Source organism: Notolepis coatsorum, assembly GCF_963971535.1.
Source record: "Notolepis coatsorum genome assembly, chromosome: 5".
Lineage (NCBI taxonomy): Eukaryota > Metazoa > Chordata > Actinopteri > Aulopiformes > Paralepididae > Notolepis > Notolepis coatsorum.
Window position 1 is genome coordinate 78,184,687 of NC_140169.1, and position 23,396 is coordinate 78,208,082.

At 46.9% G+C, this 23,396-nt stretch overlaps 1 protein-coding gene across 1 annotated transcript in view; it reads right to left on the reverse strand.

Annotated features, from left to right (window-relative positions):
• Positions 1-23,396, reverse strand: part of sh3bgrl2 (SH3 domain binding glutamate-rich protein like 2) — a 62,186-nt gene that overhangs the window by 8,010 nt on the left and 30,780 nt on the right. Inside the window, exon 3 of the mRNA XM_084314006.1 lies at positions 7,653-7,733. Within this exon, the coding sequence (XP_084170132.1) occupies positions 7,653-7,733 (81 nt within the window). The remainder of the gene's footprint in view (positions 1-7,652; positions 7,734-23,396) is intronic.

Consider the following 23,396-nt stretch of genomic DNA (forward strand, 5'->3'; position numbering starts at 1 on the left):
CGGTCCCTCGTTAGCTAGCTTAGCTAGCTCACGTTGATCCATATGTCCCAGTAAATTAAATTGTCTTAACGTTATCTACCGGGCTAGCAGTAGCTACAGATAGCTCCTGATATCAATGTCTTATAACATTGATTGAATGCGTATTCTAGCTGAGGGCATGTTGAATGTGATTTGACAAAAGAACGGTAACGTTATAAATAGGTCCAGCTGCATCGCCGGAGAATCCTTGCATGCTGAATGTAGGGTCTAGCTGAATATAGGGTCTAGCTGCAGGGCCGGAGAATCCTTGCTGGAGCTGGAGACTACTCAAGTATACACACAGACAGTGGAGCTGTTTGCAGATAGCAAGCATTTTGACTTATTGCGTGGTGGCGATGTCTCGCAGATAATACAACTACAAGTATGATTATATAATATATATTTTATTTAAAAAAAATATATATAAAATATATATATATATTTTTTTTTAATCAAAAAAAATTTGGCAGGTAAGAAATATGCTTGGCGGGTAGACTCTTCCCATCTACCCGCCACTGGCCGGTGAGTCAAAAAGTTAATTTCGCTCCCTGTATACACGGAATATCCCTTTAGCCTAGTACAGACCATAATATTTCATTCTCCTATTGGACAGCGGTCCACCAGGCGCCATTGCCATACCTCCAAGGTCTGGTTCAAAGTCACCGCCGGGGACTTGCCTGGACATGAACGGTTCTGCGCAAGGATATGAGACAGGAATAAAGCTGGTACTAGTTTGTTCACCTAACGTATAAATACGGCGCAGGTGAATACAGAAGTAGAGTTACCCAATAAGTTGAAGCCTCACCCACGATACAACGTGCGGTGAAGTATGGCCTGTTTGGCCCCAAATAGAGCATTGAGACCGCGTGCGAATTAATAACTGAAGTGTCATAGTTTAACGCTGTACCGTCGAGTTCGACCTATTCTATTAAGTCAGTAATAGTCTATTTGTGTATAGTGTATCGTGCGGCTACAGTTCTACAGTGACCAGCATCACCAACGTTTCCTCGTACCAGCTAGAGTGCTTATCCAGGCTGGGCTGCTTACCCTGGCGCTTTCACCCGAGGGGGCCCTAGACGAGGACCGTGTGGATCATGTACACTGGATAACCTACCGACGACTGCATAGCCCTTTTCGGCTGGATTATATTTGCTTTTGGTCCTGTAATTGCTGGAGCGGAGAATCGCCGACACCCACAATTGTGTGGGATTTACCCTGTGAGGAGCCACGTCGAGCCCGCCTCTCAGAAGTCTGAGGCCGGCTAGCTTTCTTCCATGCGGAGCTGCATGCTACGGAGAACAGCTGTATTCGTCTGCGGATCAAGAGATTATTGCACTGTCTCCTGTACTTGGAGTCTCTTTATCATCGTTGACCCAGACTCTACTACCGACAAATCCTCTACCCTTGCTGGCTTACAACCGGGGGGACCCTACCAGTATCTCCCGCTATATTACCAGAGTACCATAGATATAATTCCTAAGATTCAGGTTGTATTATTATCTCCTGCGTAATATGAGAATGGACATACGTTATTGATTTGCCTACGCACATTCCTTTGCCTTATAAGCGCATCCAAAGTAAAGTATATTATGTACTATCATTGCTGCTAATAAATACTTAAATCCAGTTTTGTGTGGAACCGAGTCATTGTGGGAAGTGTTCATCATAAGATACCTGTGTACTGTATGGCCAGTAGTAATGTACATAAGACGGTAGTGGTTTAATGATACCATACTTATCAATACAGTCAGGGAATTGTACCCCTCAGTTACAGTTGTCATACAGAAGTACAGAACACTTTTATACAAAATGCTTCTTACTGTTACGCTCCAGAGACTGTGCAAGACAAGATAAGTATGAAATAAAATAACATAGTATAGCATGTAAATTAGAAGTAAAAAAATGAGGTCACAGTGTTCAGTATAGACATATGTACAATGTTCGATGCAGAATAGACGTAACTGAGTTACCATATAATATACAATACTATGCAGTGTACTAATATACAATACTATATAGTGCAAGGCAGAAATGGGATGAGGTGCAATTTACAGTAGGTGTACGAGTCGTAGTGCAAATCCTTTATCAATAAATATAAAGTGCGTTTGTGTGATCTAAAGTGTGGAGAGTGGGTGCTGCAGTGTGTTGTTTGTTTAAGTGAGTGTGTGCGTGTGGGTGTGTGTGCTGTGTGCATTTGATGGTTGTTGCATAGTGTTTATTGTTCGTTTAGCAGCCTGATGGCCTGGGGATAGAAGCTTCTTCTGAGTCTTTCTGTGCTCGCCTTAAGACTCCGGTATCGCTTGCCTGACCGCAGCAGTTCAAAGAGGCAGTTGTTCGGGTGGCTGGAGTCCTTGATGATTCTCTTAGCCTTCCCCCTGCACCGCTTGTTGTAAATGTTCTGGAGGGTGGGAAGCCCCCCTCCAATTGTGCGTTCGGCTGAACGTGTCACTCTTTGTAGTCTGCTACGGTCTTGTGCAGTGCTATTCCCAAACCAGGAGGTGATGTTGCCAGTCAGGATGCTCTCTATTGTACATGAGTAGAAGTTCCTAAGGATCTTCTGACTGACTTGGAACTTCCTTAGGCGCCTGAGGAAGTAGAGGCGTTGTCGTGCCTTCTTCACAACACTGTCAATGTGTGTGGTCCATGTCAAGTCCTCGGATATGTGGGCTCCGAGGTACTTGAAACTGTTCACTCTCTCAACCGGTGCCCCGTCGATGCTGAGGGGGCTGTAGTCCTTGACCCGACCTCCTGAAGTCCACAATCATCTCTTGTTTTGCTGACGTTCAGGGAGAGGCAGTTCTCCTGACACCACTGTGACAGATTCTCTACCTCTTCCAGGTAGGCCCTCTCGTCGTTGGCAGAGATCAGGCCCACCACTACTGTGTCATCAGCAAATTTGATGATTGTGTTGTTGTTCCGCTGTGCCACGCAGTCATGTGTGTACAGGGAGTAGAGGAGGGGGCTCAGAACACAGCCCTGGGGGGCCCCTATGTTGAGCGTGATGGATGAGGAGGTGCAGTTGCCTGCTCTTACCACCTGGGGTCTGCCCGTCAGGAAGTCCAAGACCCACTGGCAGAGGTCATAGTTCAAGCCCAGGTCCCTGAGCTTGTCTATGAGTTTGGAGGGGACTGTGGTATTGAATGCTGAGCTGTAGTCGATGAACAGCATTCTCACATAGTTCCCCTGCCTCTTGTCCAGGTGTGATGCTGCTGTGTGCAGCACATGGGCTATGGCGTCCTCTGTGGACCTGTTGGGGCGATATGCAAATTGCAGGGGGTCCAGGTTGATGGGGAGGGAGGAACAGATGTAGCCCTTCACTAGCTTCTGAAAGCACTTCATGGCTATGGAGGTGAGGGCTACAGGGCGGTAGTCGTTGAGGCAAGCAGGCGTAGATTTTTTGGGTACAGGGATGATGGTGGACTTCTTCAGACAGGTGGGGATGACAGCCTGTTCCAAGGACAGGTTGAAGATGTCAGTGAATACCGGGGCCAGTTGGTCGGCACAGACTTTTAGGACACGGCCGGGGATGCCGTCCGGTCCTGCTGCCTTCCTGATATTCACTTTTTTAAAGGTCCGCCTCCATCAGCAGACCCCCCCCCCCCCAGTGCTTTGTAGGCTGGTGTTGTTATTCACAGCCTCAAACCTCGCATAGAAGGAATTGAGATCATTTGCTAAGGCGATGTCACTGTTCAGTTTGAGGGAGGTGCCTTTGTAGTCTGTCATTGTTCTGAGGCCCTGCCACATACCTCTAGAGTCAGCCTGTTCAAACTGAAGTTCAACTTTATCCCTGTAACGCCGTTTTGCCTCTATTACTGCTCTCCTGACGTTGTATCTTGCCGTCTTGTGTTCTTCCATGTTGCCTGTCACCAGCCCGGTGTTGTAGGCTGATGTGCGCACTTTCAGAGCCTCACGGACGGATTTATCTACCCAGGGCTTTTGATTTGGGTATATTCTAATTGTGGTAGAGGGGATTGTTTCTTCTACCAGAGTACAGACAAAGTCAAGCACCGTTTCAGTGTATTCGTTAATATTGGCTGCGTTATCACGGAATACACTCCAGTCTGTGCATTCAAGTGCAGCCTGGAGTGTCTCCTCTGACGTCACGGTCCAACGCTTAACCTCTCGCGATACTACCGGCGTTCGCTTGAGACTTTGTCTATACTTTGGCAAAAAAAAGATGGCGGCGTGATCGGACTTACCGAAAGGACTAAGAGCCTGTGACTTGTACCCATTCTTAAATTGCGAGTATACATGGTCTAATATGTTCTCGCCTCTGGTGGGACAGGTCACATGCCGATAGAAATTCGGCAACACCTTTTTAAGACGCGCGCTGTTGAAATCGCCCAGAACCAAAATGGCAGCGTCAACGCTAGCTATCTGTAGTTTGTTTACCTCATCGTGTAACTTTGAAAGTGCGGCCCCAGTGTTCGCGTGTGGTGGAATGTACACTCCGATGAGGATGATGGACGTTAACTCCCTCGGGAGAAAGAAGGGTCGACATTTGATCGTGATAAACTCCAGGTCTGGGGAGCAGTGGTTAGACAATTCCTTTGCGTTGCCTAAATCGCACCACTCCTTGTTCATCATGAAGGCAATGCCGCCTCCTTTCGTCTTTTGTGTTTCTTCTGCCGTCCGGTCCTTGCGGAGAACGAAGAAGTGGTCTGCCGGTTCTATTGCATGATTCGGGATGTCTGGAGACAGCCAAGTTTCTGTGAAACAGAGGACATTGCAATCCCGAATGTCCCTCTGGAATTGGATCCGTGCTCTGATGTCGTCCAGTTTATTTCCTATCGATTGCACATTGGCCAACAATATGCTGGGCAATGTGGTTCTGTGTCGTTTGGACCTCAATCTATTCCGGACCCCAGCTCTCTTTCCACGTCGTCGTGCCTTCTCCTTGCCACGGCCACAACAAAGGATTTCGGCGGGCCACTGCTGCTGTTCAGCAATCCGGTCCAAAGAGCAATCCAATCGGTAAGTTTTCCTTACTGACATCTCCATTATATTTCTCAATGACCAATCTTGGTAGCTTTACTGACCGTCTCTGTGATCTTGCTTCAGTATCACTCACCCGCCGGGCCTCTGCTGTCAGTTCCTTTTGGTTCCTTATTACTCGTTGTGTGCGGCTCCGTTGGATAATGATGCGCTCCTTGCACGTCTCCGTTGATTCAATCTCCGCGTCCAAATCATCAGTCAAAGTTAGCTGCTCTATTTCCCAGTTTATTTCAAGCAAACTGTCCTCCTTCGATGCCAGTACATCCAACATACAGTAGTTGTCAAGTCTTCAACACTCGGAGCCTCCTTTCCAATCTCAGCGTCAATCTGATTTAAAATACGTGTAGTACCACCTCTGATAGCACCGCGCTTCCGTTTCCGTCTCTCTATTTCACTCCGACGTTCTATTTCACGCTCATCCATTCTATTGTTATTATATCCAAATGATCTAAATGATCCAAAGTTCCCTGGTTTCGGCACCAAAAATGTAGAATAACTACTTTCCAAAAGAATAGATTGTCCAATACGTCGGATTCTAATAGGCTGTACTTTATATAGAATCTTCAGCGCACGTTACATTACAGTTGAGTTCTCATCAGTTTCATTCATAAAAACGCTCTCTCCCGTCGGCAACTCAATCACCTAAAAGGACGCAGCTGTTAGCAGGTGCAATGCATCCTGGGACTTGTATTTCTACTAACGTGGCGACTAATGTAAATAATAGTATCTCTGACTAGAATAAACAAACACTCTTCCACTTCCACTTCTTCTTTCAAAGGTAAACAATAATCGATATTAACATATATGAAATATAACTCATAATCATTAACCTGGCCTATTAAGTTACAACAGTAACTGTACTCAAAAATAACTAAATAAGGGTTGTCTCAGTTCACAACTATATTGGTCAAAACATAAATGGAAGCGGATATGGACCAGCTAGCCTAGCCTCTCCCGGAGTTTTATGCTAGGCTAGTGGTCCCTATACGCTTCCATTCATTTGTGCTAAGCTAGGCTAGCTTGCAGCCGGATAGCTTTCTACTGAAGTTAACGCACAGAGAGGAAATTGGCATCTATCTTCTTGTCTGACTCTGGATAGCACATTTCCCATAATGTTGACAAGTTCCTTTAGCAAACGTATACCATGTCTATTCAAGTAAACAAGTTCCCCTGTTTATCATCAGAATGTACCTAATTACAGGGGTGTGTTACATCAGCCAGCAAAACACCGCCCCAATAAATAACCCATTGGTCTGCGCTTCTTCACATATCTCTTAATTAATTGAGTTATCCAATCAGCCTGCACAGCAGAGACAAACCAGGCATGTGATCGCAGGAAAATTGAATGACCATTCGTTAGTGATCCATGCTAACAAGATTGTGTGTTCTCTGCCACGACGATTGCATCTCTATAGTTCTGGATTCTTACAAGTACTGACGTGACTCTTCCTCCCACATATTATAAAAATGTCTGTAGTACAAATGTTTACAAAATGGAGAAACGCTAATTAAAAGATGATATTGAAGACGGTCAAGACCCCTGCCTCTGTAACCACAATACAGAAAAAAGAAAATATCTTCTCTCCTGTGTCTCCCTACCATCTCAATAAAGAACCTTCTCTCCTGTGTCTCCCCTACTCCGTCTCCCTCTCAGCCATCCTACTAACTCAATAAAGAACCTTCTCTCCTGTGTCTCCCCTACTCTGTCTCTCCTTCCTACTTTCTCCCTCTCCTTCCTACCATCTCAATAAAGAACCTTCTCTCCTGTGACTCCCCTACTCAAGTCTTCCTCTCAGCCTTCCTACTAAATAAAGAACCATCTCTCAGACTACAGCTTGACCTTACTCCTAGAACCCACCTCACCCCTGCCCATTTTGACAACCTAGGATGGCTTAGAGTAGACGACAGAGTACAGCAACTTGCAATGGGCCTGGTCTACAAGATACACAGGACACACTGCCGGACACGTCTTCTAGAAGAAACATCACAATAAATCAAGAACAAAACAAACACCATGAAGTCCAAACATTTTTAAATAAATAAAATAAATTAATGCAACACTCCCAGACATACCCCACGCGAAGGTAAGGAAAAACTCACTAAAACCTAGCAATAGGAAAAAATGCACCACAGGCAATGTGGAGGAGAGAAATCTTAGACGGGCCGTTCAAGGGGGGATCTCCCTTCTTAGATGTCGGTGATAGTAGTGTTGCAATAAATAAGTGAAAGATAGGAGTGAAATAGACATACGATATTCTATTTTATAATGGGTTGAGAAAGTTCCAAAAAGCGTATTTTCCATCTACAGATCAGACTCAACAAGAATGGTGTGGATATACCCCACATTGATATGGTAAAAAGAAAAACATTGAGGATTGGGGCTTTAATCAAAGTCTCTATCTTTTTTTCTGCTATTGACAAGCGTGTATGAAGAATTCATTAATCACTCACACACACGTTACAGTGCCGAGCCAGCAGCTGAGAACGATGGAAGAGGACGGAGGAGGGTCTGGGAGGCAGATCAGACAGCCAGCCAAACTGATTGGGCACATGATTTATACCAGAGAGACAGTAATTTATACCAGAGAGACAGTAGTGTGTGTGTGCGTGTGCATGTGTGTGTGTGTGTGTGAGCCTACTTTCACTGAGGGTAGGGAGTTGATGCCCAGGAATGCAAGCACAGTGTTGTTCTCCTTTGACTGGAAGAAGTCTTCATAGTCCTGAGAGGAGAAACATAGTGATACACATGCAGTAGTCAGTCACATAACTCCCTGTAGTAGTGCGGCATAGCTCAACATATGATACCAATTGTTCATTTTGTGATAAAAGCACCAAATTTGGCAGATGTGTTGATAATAGGTATATTGGGAACAAAACTGGATATTGGTGCGTTACAAACTAGCACCCTGGTGGCCGTGGCAGGCATTTCACAAAATGGCCACCAGCACTTTTTTATCCCATTGGACTTGCATGATGCAATAACAGACATAGTCTAGATCAGGGGTTCCCAAACTTTTCAGGCCAGGGCCCAGAAAATAAGGCGTCAGAGAGCCACGGCCCAATGCACATCGTCTGGCTTTTTTTTTTTTTTTTGCCAGGTGACCGATTTTTTTAGCCAAATATCACTTCAATCCTATTAAGTTAGTTCAAGTTAGTTATTCATTTATATGTGCTATTTATGAGAGGGCTAACTTGTTGCAAAATAATAATGATAATAATAATAGCCTCATTAAAATACTATTGTTGCTTCGGTTGTTTTCAGCGTTTTATGTGCATAATCTGTTATTTAGTTTGAAATGTTCGTTGAAATAAGTCGATTTTTCGTTTTTGTTTATTTATTAAGTTAATATAAAACCATATAGTCACATTTTAGAATACAATAGAATATAATTTTAGAATACAACTAGAAACACTGTCCTGGCCTGCTTCTAAGTTCAGTGGCCTGACAAAATAATAATAAAAAAAAAAAAAAAAAAAAAAATTAATCATCTCGCGGCCGACCCGTGGCTGCTCGCGGCCCACCTTTGGGTCGCGACCCCGACTTTGGGAACCACTGGTCTAGATCCCACTAACCCTGAGAACCAAATAAAATACTCACTCACCAAATAATTGGTCATTTCATTAGATTATATTAATATTGGCGTGAATCAGTAAAACAGTTCTCGTAGCAGGCTTTACTTTATTTATTTTTTACTGCAACTTAAAAGACGTCATTTCAATATTATAGCATACTAAAGTGCAAATGTTATTTATTTAAGTACAGTGTATGAGGGGTATAAGCTGGCCCCAAGCTTTCACTGCAAAAGGGGAAAATGTTATATATATAATTTTTATTTTTGTACCACATGGTGGCGCTGGCGCGTTGCACCCCTATACCATTGTTTAGGGACACCCCCCCTGCCTTGTTTATGTTGCCATGTCACCCACCTCTTTCCCAGCCTGTTTATGGAGGAGCTACAGGTAGGTTACTTTCTTCCGTTTCTGACAAGTTGTGAATGAATGCAAGATAAGAATATAATATTTAGAATATTGATCTTCGTGTTTCTTCACCGTATTGCTGATTATTGTGAGTAGTGAGTTTATTCATCTACATTTTTACAGATGCTATGCTTAATTGAGTGGCTAAGCTAGCTACTCTGTGTGTACTCCGTAGCTAGCCATCTATCAACATTTACGCTTCGTTCCTGTTGAAATTGGGCAATGTTAATAAGTAGCTGTAGTAGTATTAATACTATTACAGGTACTAAACTGTAGTACCAGGAAAGGTTGTACTACAGTAAAGACATAAAAGAAAGAAGACGTCTTTATGTTGTCATGCAGCTCAATCAACATGTAGAATGAAGGATGGAGGACATCTGGTGGACCATGTGGAGAGAGCAGTGTACCAGGGTGGACCATGTGAAGAGAGCAGTCTACCAGGGTGGACCATGTGGAGAGAGCAGTCTACCAGGGTGGACCATGTGAAGAGAGCAGTCTACCAGGGTGGACCATGTGAAGAGAGCAGCAGTCTACCAGGGTGGACCATGTGAAGAGAGCAGTCTGCCAGGGTGGACCATGTGAAGAGAGCAGTCTACCAGGGTGGACCATGTGAAGAGAGCAGTCTACCAGGGTGGACCATGTGAAGAGAGCAGCAGTCTACCAGGGTGGACCATGTGAAGAGAGCAGTCTACCAGGGTGGACCATGTGAAGAGAGCAGTCTACCAGGGTGGACCATGTGAAGAGAGCAGTCTACCAGGGTGGACCATGTGAAGAGAGCAGTCTACCAGGGTGGACCATGTGAAGAGAGCAGTCTACCAGGGTGGACCATGTGGAGAGAGCAGTCTACCAGGGTGGACCATGTGAAGAGAGCAGCAGTCTACCAGGGTGGACCATGTGAAGAGAGCAGTCTACCAGGGTGGACCATGTGAAGAGAGCAGTCTACCAGGGTGGACCATGTGAAGAGAGCAGTCTACCAGGGTGGACCATGTGAAGAGAGCAGCAGTCTACCAGGGTGGACCATGTGAAGAGAGCAGCAGTCTACCAGGGTGGACCATGTGAAGAGAGCAGTCTACCAGGGTGGACCATGTGAAGAGAGCAGTCTACCAGGGTGGACCATGTGAAGAGAGCAGTCTACCAGGGTGGACCATGTGAAGAGAGCAGTCTACCAGGGTGGACCATGTGAAGAGAGCAGTCTACCAGGGTGGACCATGTGAAGAGAGCAGCAGTCTACCAGGGTGGACCATGTGAAGAGAGCAGTCTGCCAGGGTGGACCATGTGAAGAGAGCAGTCTACCAGGGTGGACCATGTGAAGAGAGCAGTCTACCAGGGTGGACCATGTGAAGAGAGCAGCAGTCTACCAGGGTGGACCATGTGAAGAGAGCAGTCTACCAGGGTGGACCATGTGAAGAGAGCAGCAGTCTACCAGGGTGGACCATGTGAAGAGAGCAGTCTACCAGGGTGGACCATGTGAAGAGAGCAGCAGTCTACCAGGGTGGACCATGTGAAGAGAGCAGCAGTCTACCAGGGTGGACCATTTGAAGAGAGCAGTCTACCAGGGTGGACCATGTGAAGAGAGCAGCAGTCTACCAGGGTGGACCATGTGAAGAGAGCAGCAGTCTACCAGGGTGGACCATGTGAAGAGAGCAGTCTGCCAGGGTGGACCATGTGGAGAGAGCAGTCTACCAGGGTGGACCATGTGAAGAGAGCAGTCTACCAGGGTGGACCATGTGAAGAGAGCAGTCTACCAGGGTGGACCATGTGAAGAGAGCAGTCTACCAGGGTGGACCATGTGAAGAGAGCAGTCTACCAGGGTGGACCATGTGAAGAGAGCAGTCTACCAGGGTGGACCATGTGAAGAGAGCAGTCTACCAGGGTGGTCACATATGAAGAGAGCAGTCTACCAGGGTGGACCATGTGAAGAGAGCAGTCTACCAGGGTGGACCATGTGAAGAGAGCAGTCTACCAGGGTGGACCATGTGAAGAGAGCAGTCTACCAGGGTGGACCATGTGAAGAGAGCAGTCTACCAGGGTGGACCATGTGAACCATGTGAAGAGAGCAGTCTACCAGGGTGGACCATGTGAAGAGAGCAGTCTACCAGGGTGGACCATGTGAAGAGAGCAGTCTACCAGGGTGGACCATGTGAAGAGAGCAGTCTACCAGGGTGGACCATGTGAAGAGAGCAGTCTACCAGGGTGGACCATGTGAAGAGAGCAGTCTACCAGGGTGGACCATGTGAAGAGAGCAGCAGTCTACCAGGGTGGACCATGTGAAGAGAGCAGTCTACCAGGGTGGACCATGTGAAGAGAGCAGTCTGCCAGGGTGGACCATGTGAAGAGAGCAGTCTACCAGGGTGGACCATGTCAAGAGAGCAGCAGTCTACCAGGGTGGACCATGTGAAGAGAGCAGTCTACCAGGGTGGACCATGTGAAGAGAGCAGTCTGCCAGGGTGGACCATGTGAAGAGAGCAGTCTACCAGGGTGGACCATGTCAAGAGAGCAGTCTACCAGGGTGGACCATGTGAAGAGAGCAGCAGTCTACCAGGGTGGACCATGTGAAGAGGGCAGTCTACCAGGGTGGACCATGTGAAGAGAGCAGTCTACCAGGTTGGACCATATGAAGAGAGCAGTCTACCAGGGTGGACCATGTGAAGAGAGCAGCAGTCTACCAGGGTGGACCATGTGAAGAGGGCAGTCTACCAGGGTGGACCATGTGAAGAGAGCAGTCTACCAGGGTGGACCATGTGAAGAGAGCAGTCTACCAGGGTGGACCATGTGAAGAGAGCAGCAGTCTACCAGGGTGGACCATGTGAAGAGAGCAGCAGTCTACCAGGGTGGACCATGTGAAGAGAGCAGCAGTCTACCAGGGTGGACCATGTGAAGAGAGCAGTCTACCAGGGTGGACCATGTGAAGAGAGCAGCAGTCTACCAGGGTGGACCATGTGAAGAGAGCAGTCTACCAGGGTGGACCATGTGAAGAGAGCAGTCTACCAGGGTGGACCATGTGAAGAGAGCAGCAGTCTACCAGGGTGGACCATGTGAAGAGAGCAGTCTACCAGGGTGGACCATGTGAAGAGAGCAGTCTACCAGGGTGGACCATGTGAAGAGAGCAGCAGTCTACCAGGGTGGACCATGTGAAGAGAGCAGTCTACCAGGGTGGACCATGTGAAGAGAGCAGTCTACCAGGGTGGACCATGTGAAGAGAGCAGTCTACCAGGGTGGACCATGTGAAGAGAGCAGCGGTCTACCAGGGTGGACCATGTGAAGAGAGCAGTCTACCAGGGTGGACCATGTGAAGAGAGCAGTCTACCAGGGTGGACCATGTGAAGAGAGCAGTCTACCAGGGTGGACCATGTGAAGAGAGCAGTCTACCAGGGTGGACCATGTGAAGAGAGCAGTCTACCAGGGTGGACCATGTGCAGAGCAGCAGTCTACCAGGGTGGACCATGTGAAGAGAGCAGCAGTCTACCAGGGTGGACCATGTGAAGAGAGCAGTCTACCAGGGTGGACCATGTGCAGAGCAGCAGTCTACCAGGGTGGACCATGTGAAGAGAGCAGCAGTCTACCAGGGTGGACCATGTGAAGAGAGCAGTCTACCAGGGTGGACCATGTGAAGAGAGCAGCAGTCTACCAGGGTGGACCATGTGAAGAGAGCAGTCTACCAGGGTGGACCATGTGAAGAGAGCAGTCTACCAGGGTGGACCATGTGAAGAGAGCAGTCTACCAGGGTGGACCATGTGAAGAGAGCAGTCTGCCAGGGTGGACCATGTGAAGAGAGCAGTCTGCCAGGGTGGACCATGTGAAGAGAGCAGTCTGCCAGGGTGGACCATGTGAAGAGCAGTCTACCAGGGTGGACCATGTGAAGAGAGCAGTCTACCAGGGTGGACCATGTGAAGAGAGCAGTCTACCAGGGTGGACCATGTGAAGAGAGCAGTCTACCAGGGTGGACCATGTGAAGAGAGCAGTCTACCAGGGTGGACCATGTGAAGAGAGCAGCAGTCTACCAGGGTGGACCATGTGAAGAGAGCAGCAGTCTACCAGGGTGGACCATGTGAAGAGAGCAGTCTACCAGGGTGGACCATGTGAAGAGAGCAGCAGTCTACCAGGGTGGACCATGTGAAGAGAGCAGCAGTCTACCAGGGTGGACCATGTGAAGAGAGCAGTCTACCAGGGTGGACCATGTGAAGAGAGCAGTCTACCAGGGTGGACCATGTGAAGAGAGCAGTCTACCAGGGTGGACCATGTGAAGAGAGCAGTCTACCAGGGTGGACCATGTGAAGAGAGCAGTCTACCAGGGTGGACCATGTGAAGAGAGCAGTCTACCAGGGTGGACCATGTGAAGAGAGCAGTCTACCAGGGTGGACCATGTGAAGAGAGCAGCAGTCTACCAGGGTGGACCATGTGAAGAGAGCAGCAGTCTACCAGGGTGGACCATGTGAAGAGAGCAGTCTGCCAGGGTGGACCATGTGAAGAGAGCAGTCTACCAGGGTGGACCATGTGAAGAGAGCAGTCTACCAGGGTGGACCATGTGAAGAGAGCAGTCTACCAGGGTGGACCATGTGAAGAGAGCAGTCTACCAGGGTGGACCATGTGAAGAGAGCAGTCTACCAGGGTGGACCATGTGAAGAGAGCAGCAGTCTACCAGGGTGGACCATGTGAAGAGAGCAGCAGTCTACCAGGGTGGACCATGTGAAGAGAGCAGCAGTCTACCAGGGTGGACCATGTGAAGAGAGCAGTCTACCAGGGTGGACCATGTGAAGAGAGCAGTCTACCAGGGTGGACCATGTGAAGAGAGCAGTCTACCAGGGTGGACCATGTGAAGAGAGCCGTCTACCAGGGTGGACCATGTGAAGAGAGCAGTCTACCAGGGTGGACCATGTGAAGAGAGCAGCAGTCTACCAGGGTGGACCATGTGAAGAGAGCAGCAGTCTACCAGGGTGGACCATGTGAAGAGAGCAGTCTACCAGGGTGGACCATGTGAAGAGAGCAGTCTACCAGGGTGGACCATGTGAAGAGAGCAGTCTACCAGGGTGGACCATGTGAAGAGAGCAGTCTACCAGGGTGGACCATGTGAAGAGAGCAGTCTACCAGGGTGGACCATGTGAAGAGAGCAGTCTGCCAGGGTGGACCATGTGAAGAGAGCAGTCTGCCAGGGTGGACCATGTGAAGAGAGCAGTCTACCAGGGTGGACCATGTGAAGAGAGCAGTCTACCAGGGTGGACCATGTGAAGAGAGCAGTCCACCAGGGTGGACCATGTGAAGAGAGCAGCAGTCTACCAGGGTGGACCATGTGAAGAGAGCAGTCTACCAGGGTGGACCATGTGAAGAGAGCAGTCTACCAGGGTGGACCATGTGAAGAGAGCAGTCTACCAGGGTGGACCATGTGAAGAGAGCAGTCTACCAGGGTGGACCATGTGAAGAGAGCAGTCTACCAGGGTGGACCATGTGAAGAGAGCAGTCTACCAGGGTGGACCATGTGAAGACAGCAGTCTACCAGGGTGGACCATGTGAAGACAGCAGTCTACCAGGGTGGACCATGTGAAGAGAGCAGTCTACCAGGGTGGACCATGTGAAGAGAGCAGTCTACCAGGGTGGACCATGTGAAGAGAGCAGTCTACCAGGGTGGACCATGTGAAGAGAGCAGTCTACCAGGGTGGACCATGTGAAGATAGCAGCAGTCTACCAGGGTGGACCATGTGAAGAGAGCAGTCTACCAGGGTGGACCATGTGAAGAGAGCAGTCTACCAGGGTGGACCATGTGAAGAGAGCAGTCTACCAGGGTGGACCATGTGAAGAGAGCAGTCTACCAGGGTGGACCATGTGAAGAGAGCAGTCTACCAGGGTGGACCATGTGAAGAGAGCAGTCTACCAGGGTGGACCATGTGAAGAGAGCAGTCTACCAGGGTGGACCATGTGAAGAGAGCAGTCTACCAGGGTGGACCATGTGAAGACAGCAGTCTACCAGGGTGGACCATGTGAAGAGAGCAGTCTACCAGGGTGGACCATGTGAAGAGAGCAGTCTACCAGGGTGGACCATGTGAAGAGAGCAGTCTACCAGGGTGGACCATGTGAAGAGAGCAGTCTACCAGGGTGGACCATGTGAAGAGAGCAGTCTACCAGGGTGGACCATGTGAAGAGAGCAGCAGTCTACCAGGGTGGACCATGTGAAGAGAGCAGTCTACCAGGGTGGACCATGTGAAGAGAGCAGTCTACCAGGGTGGACCATGTGAAGAGAGCAGCAGTCTACCAGGGTGGACCATGTGAAGAGAGCAGCAGTCTACCAGGGTGGACCATGTGAAGAGAGCAGTCTACCAGGGTGGACCATGTGAAGAGAGCAGTCTACCAGGGTGGTCACATGTGAAGAGAGCAGCAGTCTACCAGGGTGGACCATGTGAAGAGAGCAGTCTACCAGGGTGGACCATGTGAAGAGAGCAGTCTACCAGGGTGGACCATGTGAAGAGAGCAGTCTACCAGGGTGGACCATGTGAAGAGAGCAGTCTACCAGGGTGGACCATGTGAAGAGAGCAGTCTACCAGGGTGGACCATGTGAAGAGAGCAGTCTACCAGGGTGGACCATGTGGAGAGAGCAGCAGTCTACCAGGGTGGACCATGTGAAGAGAGCAGCAGTCTACCAGGGTGGACCATGTGAAGAGAGCAGTCTACCAGGGTGGACCATGTGAAGAGAGCAGTCTACCAGGGTGGCCACATGTGAAGAGAGCAGTCTACCAGGGTGGACCATGTGAAGAGAGCAGTCTACCAGGGTGGACCATGTGAAGAGAGCAGTCTACCAGGGTGGACCATGTGAAGAGAGCAGCAGTCTACCAGGGTGGACCATGTGAAGAGAGCAGTCTACCAGGGTGGACCATGTGAAGAGAGCAGTCTACCAGGGTGGCCACATGTGAAGAGAGCAGTCTACCAGGGTGGACCATGTGAAGAGAGCAGTCTACCAGGGTGGACCATGTGCAGAGCAGCAGTCTACCAGGGTGGACCATGTGCAGAGCAGCAGTCTACCAGGGTGGACCATGTGCAGAGCAGCAGTCTACCAGGGTGGACCATGTGAAGAGAGCAGTCTACCAGGGTGGACCATGTGAAGAGAGCAGTCTCTACCAGGCTCTGTTAACCTGAATACTGAGTCTCCATCGGCAGAGCTCTCTACTGTACTTTCTGTTGCAGTGGCCTGTAGGCTGAATTTACAGCCTCAAAGTGTGCATAGAAAGTATAGAGCTTGTTTGCAAAGTTGACATTAGTGTTCAGCATGGGGGGGCGGGCCCGGGGGGGGGCCTTCGTAGTCAGTCATCGTTCTGAGGCCCTGCCACATACATACCTCTGGAATCAGCCTGTTCCAACTGAAGTTCCACCGTATCCCTGTATTGCCCCTTTGCCTGCATCAGCGTTGGTGATACTGTAGGTTGTAGCGCACCACCTTGTGCTCGTCCACCACCTTGTGCTCGTCCATGTTGCCCGTCACGAGCCTGACGTTGTGTCGGCACATTCAGAGCTTCACGCACAGAGCAGTCTACCCACGGCTTTTGGTTTGGGAAAACTGTGGAGGTGGAGGGGACTATTTCTTCTACCAGAGTACTGTTTCTATATACATAAGCATCAATGGTGTAGTGTCGCTATGGTAACACCACAGGAATACTATTAGGTATTATATATTAACCCTTTCACTGCCACACGACAGAAGGTTAACCCTTTACTATCACACAACCGACGGCGATGCTCCATCATTAGCATCATGGAGCATCATTAGCTCCGCATCCGCGGAGCTAATGATGGAAATGATGGAGCATCGCCGTCGGTTGTGTGATAGTAAAGGGCTAACCTTCTGTATTGTCACAGTGAAAGGGTTAACCGGCTGTTGTGTGGCAGTGAAAGGGTTAAAAAATAAATGCATATAATATTCCACTATTGTACTATGTACTATGAGTGAATCGCTACAGTATTTCTGTGGTAAATCTATGGTGTGAATGAAAAACCAAAAACAGGAATACTATGAATCGCTACAGTATTTCTGTGGTCAATCTAAAAAATGTGTAAAAAAAAAAAAAAAAAAAAAAAAAACATGGTAATTCTATAGGGTTTTACTATAGGTAATTTTGGTATGGGGTCCTTACTGCTGCTTTGTGTGCAGCGTAATTCAGTGAGCGCCCTGCGTTGGCGTCACTGGTGAATAATGTTGGATTACCTCGGCCAGAGAGAGTGAAGGCAGCCAGAGGAGATAATCTGCCCCATCCAGCAACCAGATTATGATGGGATTACAGAGAAACCCAGTGGAGGGCATCAACTGTCCAGCATTATCTTCGGGGAGTCATTCATAAAGTGACCACCGAGGTTGATGCAACAGTATATTGTTGTTTATATGTGTATTTCATTAACCTGTGTGCGGTGTTGGGGTCTGTCGGACCCGCTTTGTTTAATTTTTTGTTTTTATTTATTCGTACATGGAATTGTTACAGTCCAACAGTACATAGTTCCCTTAATATGCTCCACTAAATAAGAAAATTCTTATTTGTACCTGCCCCTACACACATACAGTACACTGATAGACTAAGTGCAATGTTTACCGAACCAAACAAAATGCACACTTATTTTACAGAAATGGAAACATCAACACAATTAAATTAACATAAATACATGTTGTGTATCTGATCAGTTAATAATTGCATATTTAGGTTCATTCCACCAGTTTAAAAGCACTATATAAGTGCAGTCAATTTATGTTGTGTTTTATAGACAAGACCAGTGCAACACAATGCAACACTGCAGACAATAACATCACAGCCACATGGCGTCCGTGTGGAAGCTCTTCAATGTGAGCGAAGAAGACACGTGTCTCTCTCTCTCTCTCTCTCTCTCTCTGTCAGCTGCACTGCATCTCTTGAGTCGCTAACAACATTAGCTTGTTAGCCAACTATGTAACAAAGTTAACTGTTAGACACAGCTGCAATGAATGATGTTTGTTAGATTGCAAGATAAAATAGACCTACGATTGTGGCTCTTTAACTAAAACTTCTCCAGGAGCTATAGTCTACCCATATAACTCTGTATGATAGCATGTACAATAGTGCTGTATATACCACATTTATACATTTACTGCATATAATATATATATATATATATATATATATATTAGTATATATAAATACTAATTGCTGTGGTGCACTCTGGACTGCGGTCCATGTGTGAAGAGTACTACTATATATAGATAGTTATTCATATTTATTATTGTTATATTGTAGAAATGTGTGCATTGAAATGTCTGTAAAGTCTTGACTACATTGAAAATGAGGGTGACCTCAATTGTAATTTCGAGAATAAATAAAGGTTGATGATGATATCCATATCTGTCTGAATATACTTGCATATAATCCTTCTAGGTACTGTTAGAATATTGCAGGTGTTATGCTAATATAAGACTATCCATAAAAGTATCTACGGTATCTATACCATATCTATCCATCTATAATTCCATATTGTAAATGACTTAAACAAGTGTGTACAATCAACTGCTATTTACTGTGTTGTCCCTGTATTCTGATGTGTGCACACAGGGAATGTCAAATCCATAGGCCTACATTCTTGTCAGGAGACGAGAGTCTGTGTTCTAATAATGTTGAGCTCAGTTGTAATCCAATCCTACCTAACTGACCAATACCTGTTCCCTATTTGGTTTTGTGTCAGTCTTGTTTCTCTGTTCCTATTTCTGAAGATGCATTTCCATTGGCTAATGGACGAGATATAAGTCACTTGTTACTTTCTGCTCCTGGGAGAACCTAGAATGTCTGCCGGTTGAATACCCATTTCAATGTATTGTATACACGTCTGTAATTTATGCCGATTCACTTCTTGGAATAAAACCATTGAAAGATGTTCTACCTTTCATTATTGGATATGATTGACTATGACAATTTGGATATTGAATATATATATATATAATATATATGTCAGATGTCAGATATACGAGTCAATTTGGGTTAAGGCTGGATTATGTGACCATTTATAAGTGAGGATTATTTCACAATTAGGATGTAACACCTTACAGTACCTACTTATACATAGATCGTAGACATCCCTATTGTCTAGGTCTAGGGAACACTCAGAACCCAGTTGTCCTGTGATCATGTGGTTTAAGGTACACATTAGCTTGGCTTGTCAGACTGGGTAATGATTATGGGTTTACAGTACTTGTAGCCAATGTTGTAGTATTCAAGTCCAGGACTAGTCCAGGACTGATTTTCAGGACTCGTGACTTGACTTGGACTTGAGCATTGACTGCATTCAGACTCGGAAGGTGCAGACGAGGACTCTGACTTGTTAATTGATAAAGTTATTTTATATGATCTTTTTTTTTTTTTTAAGAGTAATAGGCCCAAATCATTTGGCATAAGATATCGATGGCTAGTGCATTTGTTTGGCTATTGTGTCACAAAGTAAATAAACTCCCTTTTGAAATGGTGACCGCCGTGTCATTTATGTTTAATGTATAGTAGACCTTTTTTTATGTCAGCTCTTTGACTGCCAGTCCAGTCCGCCTCTCGGTCGGCAACAAGCCTATTTTGTGGTTGCTTCTTCGAGCAATCAATTTATCAACACAATTACGAACGAACATAGTATACACGACACATCACCGATGCAAAAGCGTGTGCTAACCAGCTAGCCCCTGTGTTCACCACCATATTTAATCGATCCCTGGCGGAGTCAGTGGTCCCTGCCTGCTTCAAGATGTCTACCATCATCCCTGTACCAAAGAAACCCTCCCCAACATGTCTCAATGACTACAGACCGGTGGCACTCACCTCTGTGGCCATGAAATGTTTCGAGAGGCTGGTCAAGGATCACATTTGTGCCTCCCTCCCCAGTGATATGGACCCTATGCAATTTTCATACAGGACAAACAGGTCCACTGATGATGCGGTCTCCCAAGTACTGCACAGCACCCTCTCTCACCTGGACCGACAGAAGGGGGGCTATGTGAGACTGTTGTTCATTGACTACAGCTCAGCGTTCAAAACCATAGTCCCCACCAGACTGGTGGACAAGCTGATCGAGCTGGGTCTGAGCTCCGCTCTGAGTGCCTGGATACTGGACTTTGAGCGAGGCCCCAGGCGGTCAGGGTGGGGGGTGAGACCTCCAACACCATCACCCTGAGCATCGGGTCCCCCCAGGGCTGTGTTCCGAGCCCCCTGCTGTACTCACTATACACACACGACTGTGTGGCCAAGTTCAGCTCCAACTCCATAGTGAAGTTTGCGGACGACACAGTGGTGGTGGGGCTGATCTTCGACAACGACGAGAAGGCCTACCGGGAGGAGGTTGAGGTACTGGAACGCTGGTGCCAGGACAACAGCCTGCTCCTGAACATTGGTAAAACCAAGGAGCTGATCGTGGATTTTAGGAGGAGACAGCAGGAGACACACACCACTGAGGATAAACGGGGCTACCGTGGACAGGGTGAGCAGCTTCAAGTACCTGGGGGTCCACATCTCAGAGGACCTGACATGGACAACAGACATAGACTCAGTCGTAAAAAATGCGAAGCAGCGCCTCTACCACATGAGACAGTTAAGGAAGTTCAGAGTATCTGGGAAGATACAGCTCCCTTCTACTCCGGAGCTGTAGAGAGCATCTTGACTGGAAACATCACTGCCTGGTATGGCAACAGCACGGCACAGGACAAGAAGGCCCTACAGAGAGTGGTGCGTTCAGCCGAGCGTACCACGGGTATTGCACTACCAACCCTGCAGGTCCTATACAACAAGAGGTGCAAATCCAGAGCCTGCAGGATAATGAAAGACCCTCACCACCCCAACAACAGCCTGTTCATGCTGCTGCGGTCAGGCAAACGCCTGCGAGCACCAGTAACGAGGACAGAGAGACTTAGGCTCAGCTTCTTCCCCCAGGCCATCAGAGCCTTGAACACTCCACGCACAAGCACATATGAGCACACACACAACACACACACTGTACACGCTCACACACTAGCAGCCACTTTAACATGAGCACACACACACTCATGCTGCACACGCTCACACTATGGACACTTTACAGAAGGAAAGGTCACTTTAAGAATAGTATAGCTTGAGATTGTAGAACATAGCATTGTATAGCAGTGTACATAAAGACCCAATGCCTCATCCGTAGCTAACAGTGTACTGCACTGCCACAGGACCTAGCATGTCCTACCATGCTCTGTAAATAGCTCATGATACCGATATGCCTACTTTGTTTATTGCACTATGTCGCTCTATTGGTTGGACTAGGGGTGCACCGATGTATCGGTCGGGTATCGGTATCGGCCGATAAGTGCCTTGTTGACTGCAATCGGCCTATCGGCCGATAAGCTCGAATGTGCCGATGGCAGTAGCCGATAAATATCCATCAATTTGTGTAGCGTCAAAAGTAGAGTTGTTCCGATACCGATACTAGTATCGGAAATGCCGCCGATACTGCCTAAAATGCTAGTATCGGTATCGGCGAGTACACGTAAATTCTAGCCTCCGATCCCATGATGTAATTTATCTCCTGCCGAGTCCTGCGGAGAGTAAGGATTATAAAATGAACATGTTTTAAAGTGTGATGCTGTGTCATTTTAACAGCAGATACACTTTCTTAAATTCCATTGTCCCCGACAGTGCGGTGTGACGGGGAGCTCGGACGGGAATCGGGATGTGTTTGGCTGGTGTTATGATAGCATTAGCTGGAAAGATAGCTAGTTGGAACAACATCCGCTTTTAACGTTACATCAAATCAGATGATCGCCTGTCCTTTCTCCAGGACCTAACACTGTCCGTGACCGTCTATCAACAATAATGCACCCACGGTGAATTGTATTTAAGTTAAGTAGCTACGGACTAGCGTTAGCTGACTATTACTAACGTTATCTTAATGTCGATGCGGGAAGGCGAGCTAGGTCAGTTAGCTTAGCTTGATAACGTTACCGTGTCTAAAGTTGGTGCTATTCACATAATCCAGCAATAATGGCTGCAGACCTGCAAGCAAAGTACAGCAAGTGCCAAAGGATAAGAGTCTGAGGCGGAGTTTCCAAAGAGAATGTTGAATATTTATTTTGCATCAAAAACCACAACATGAACGTTCTATCTGCCACTAGTTTACAGACTGAATAGGGTATATCTGCAGAGCCACTGAGTAGCGAGTGCAACACCGTTTAATGTCCGTGTGGATCATTGGAGTAGGGTATATCTGCAGTGCTGCAGCCCATACTCATTGATTAATGATACTAATACAAATCTATACAATCACCTGTTGTTGAATAAATACCATACGTTCTAGTTATTACTAAAAAACAGTATAACAGTATCTGAAAAAAAAGAAAAAAAAAAAAGTATAATTTATATAAATTTTTTTTAATTTTTTTTTTATGCACTGGTATCGGATAAATATCGGTATCGGCCGATACCCAAAGCTTAGGTATCGGAATCGGATCGGAAAGGGAAAAATGGTATCGGAACATCTCTAGTCAAAAGACAAAAAAAAGTTCACTCGCGACCTGCACAACGCCGTCCCCAGTCCCCCACACACACACAAGCTACTGCATCAAAGTTACTACTTATGATTAACAAGGCATTATGCGTTCATACTAGCTCAGTTCCTTCCGTTGCTCATAGAGCCCTGAGTTTTACCCATTCTGCAATCTGTTAATAAAGTCTTCAATCAGACACATACATAGAAAGGCTTTGTTTTATTATAACATTCGTTGCAGTAAAATCATTATGCCTCGTGTCATCCTGCGGAGCTAAAAGCTAAACGTCAGCCGCACCGCCGTTGTTGTTGTTGTAGAATACCTCGTCAAAATCAATGGCGGACAAAAGCGGAAGTAAAAAATATATACGCGCTTGCCGATTGGTGGTAACAGCAGAGGTGGGTGCAAGCGGTGTGCGACGTAATTGGCAGAATCGACTGTCAATAAAAATTTCATTGGTTGAGATCTCTGGTTGAGACAATAGTATCCAGCTGCAACCCAGCCGGTAGACCATACTGGGAGAACTAGTATCTAGCTGCAGCCCTGCAGAACATACTGGGAGAGAGATAGTGCTATTTCTTGATGTTTCCTTTTTTTAAGTAAGTAAAGAGGCCTATGTTCATATCGGTGAGCACAATTTGTAACACAAATCTACAGTAGTTTCATAAAAAAAATATATATATATATATATTACCCAATTTATTTTTTTTAAATATAAAAAAAATTGCCATAAATATCGGTATCGGCCGATTGTATTAGTTGAACAATCGGTATCGGTGGCAAATTTTCATATCGGTGCATCCCTAGGTTGGACTCTATTATTATTACTTGTATTATGCACATCGTTGCGGGTGAGACCCCCCGCATTTCACTGTATACCTGGATGCCGTGACAAATAAAACTCTTGTATCTTGTATCGCAGGAG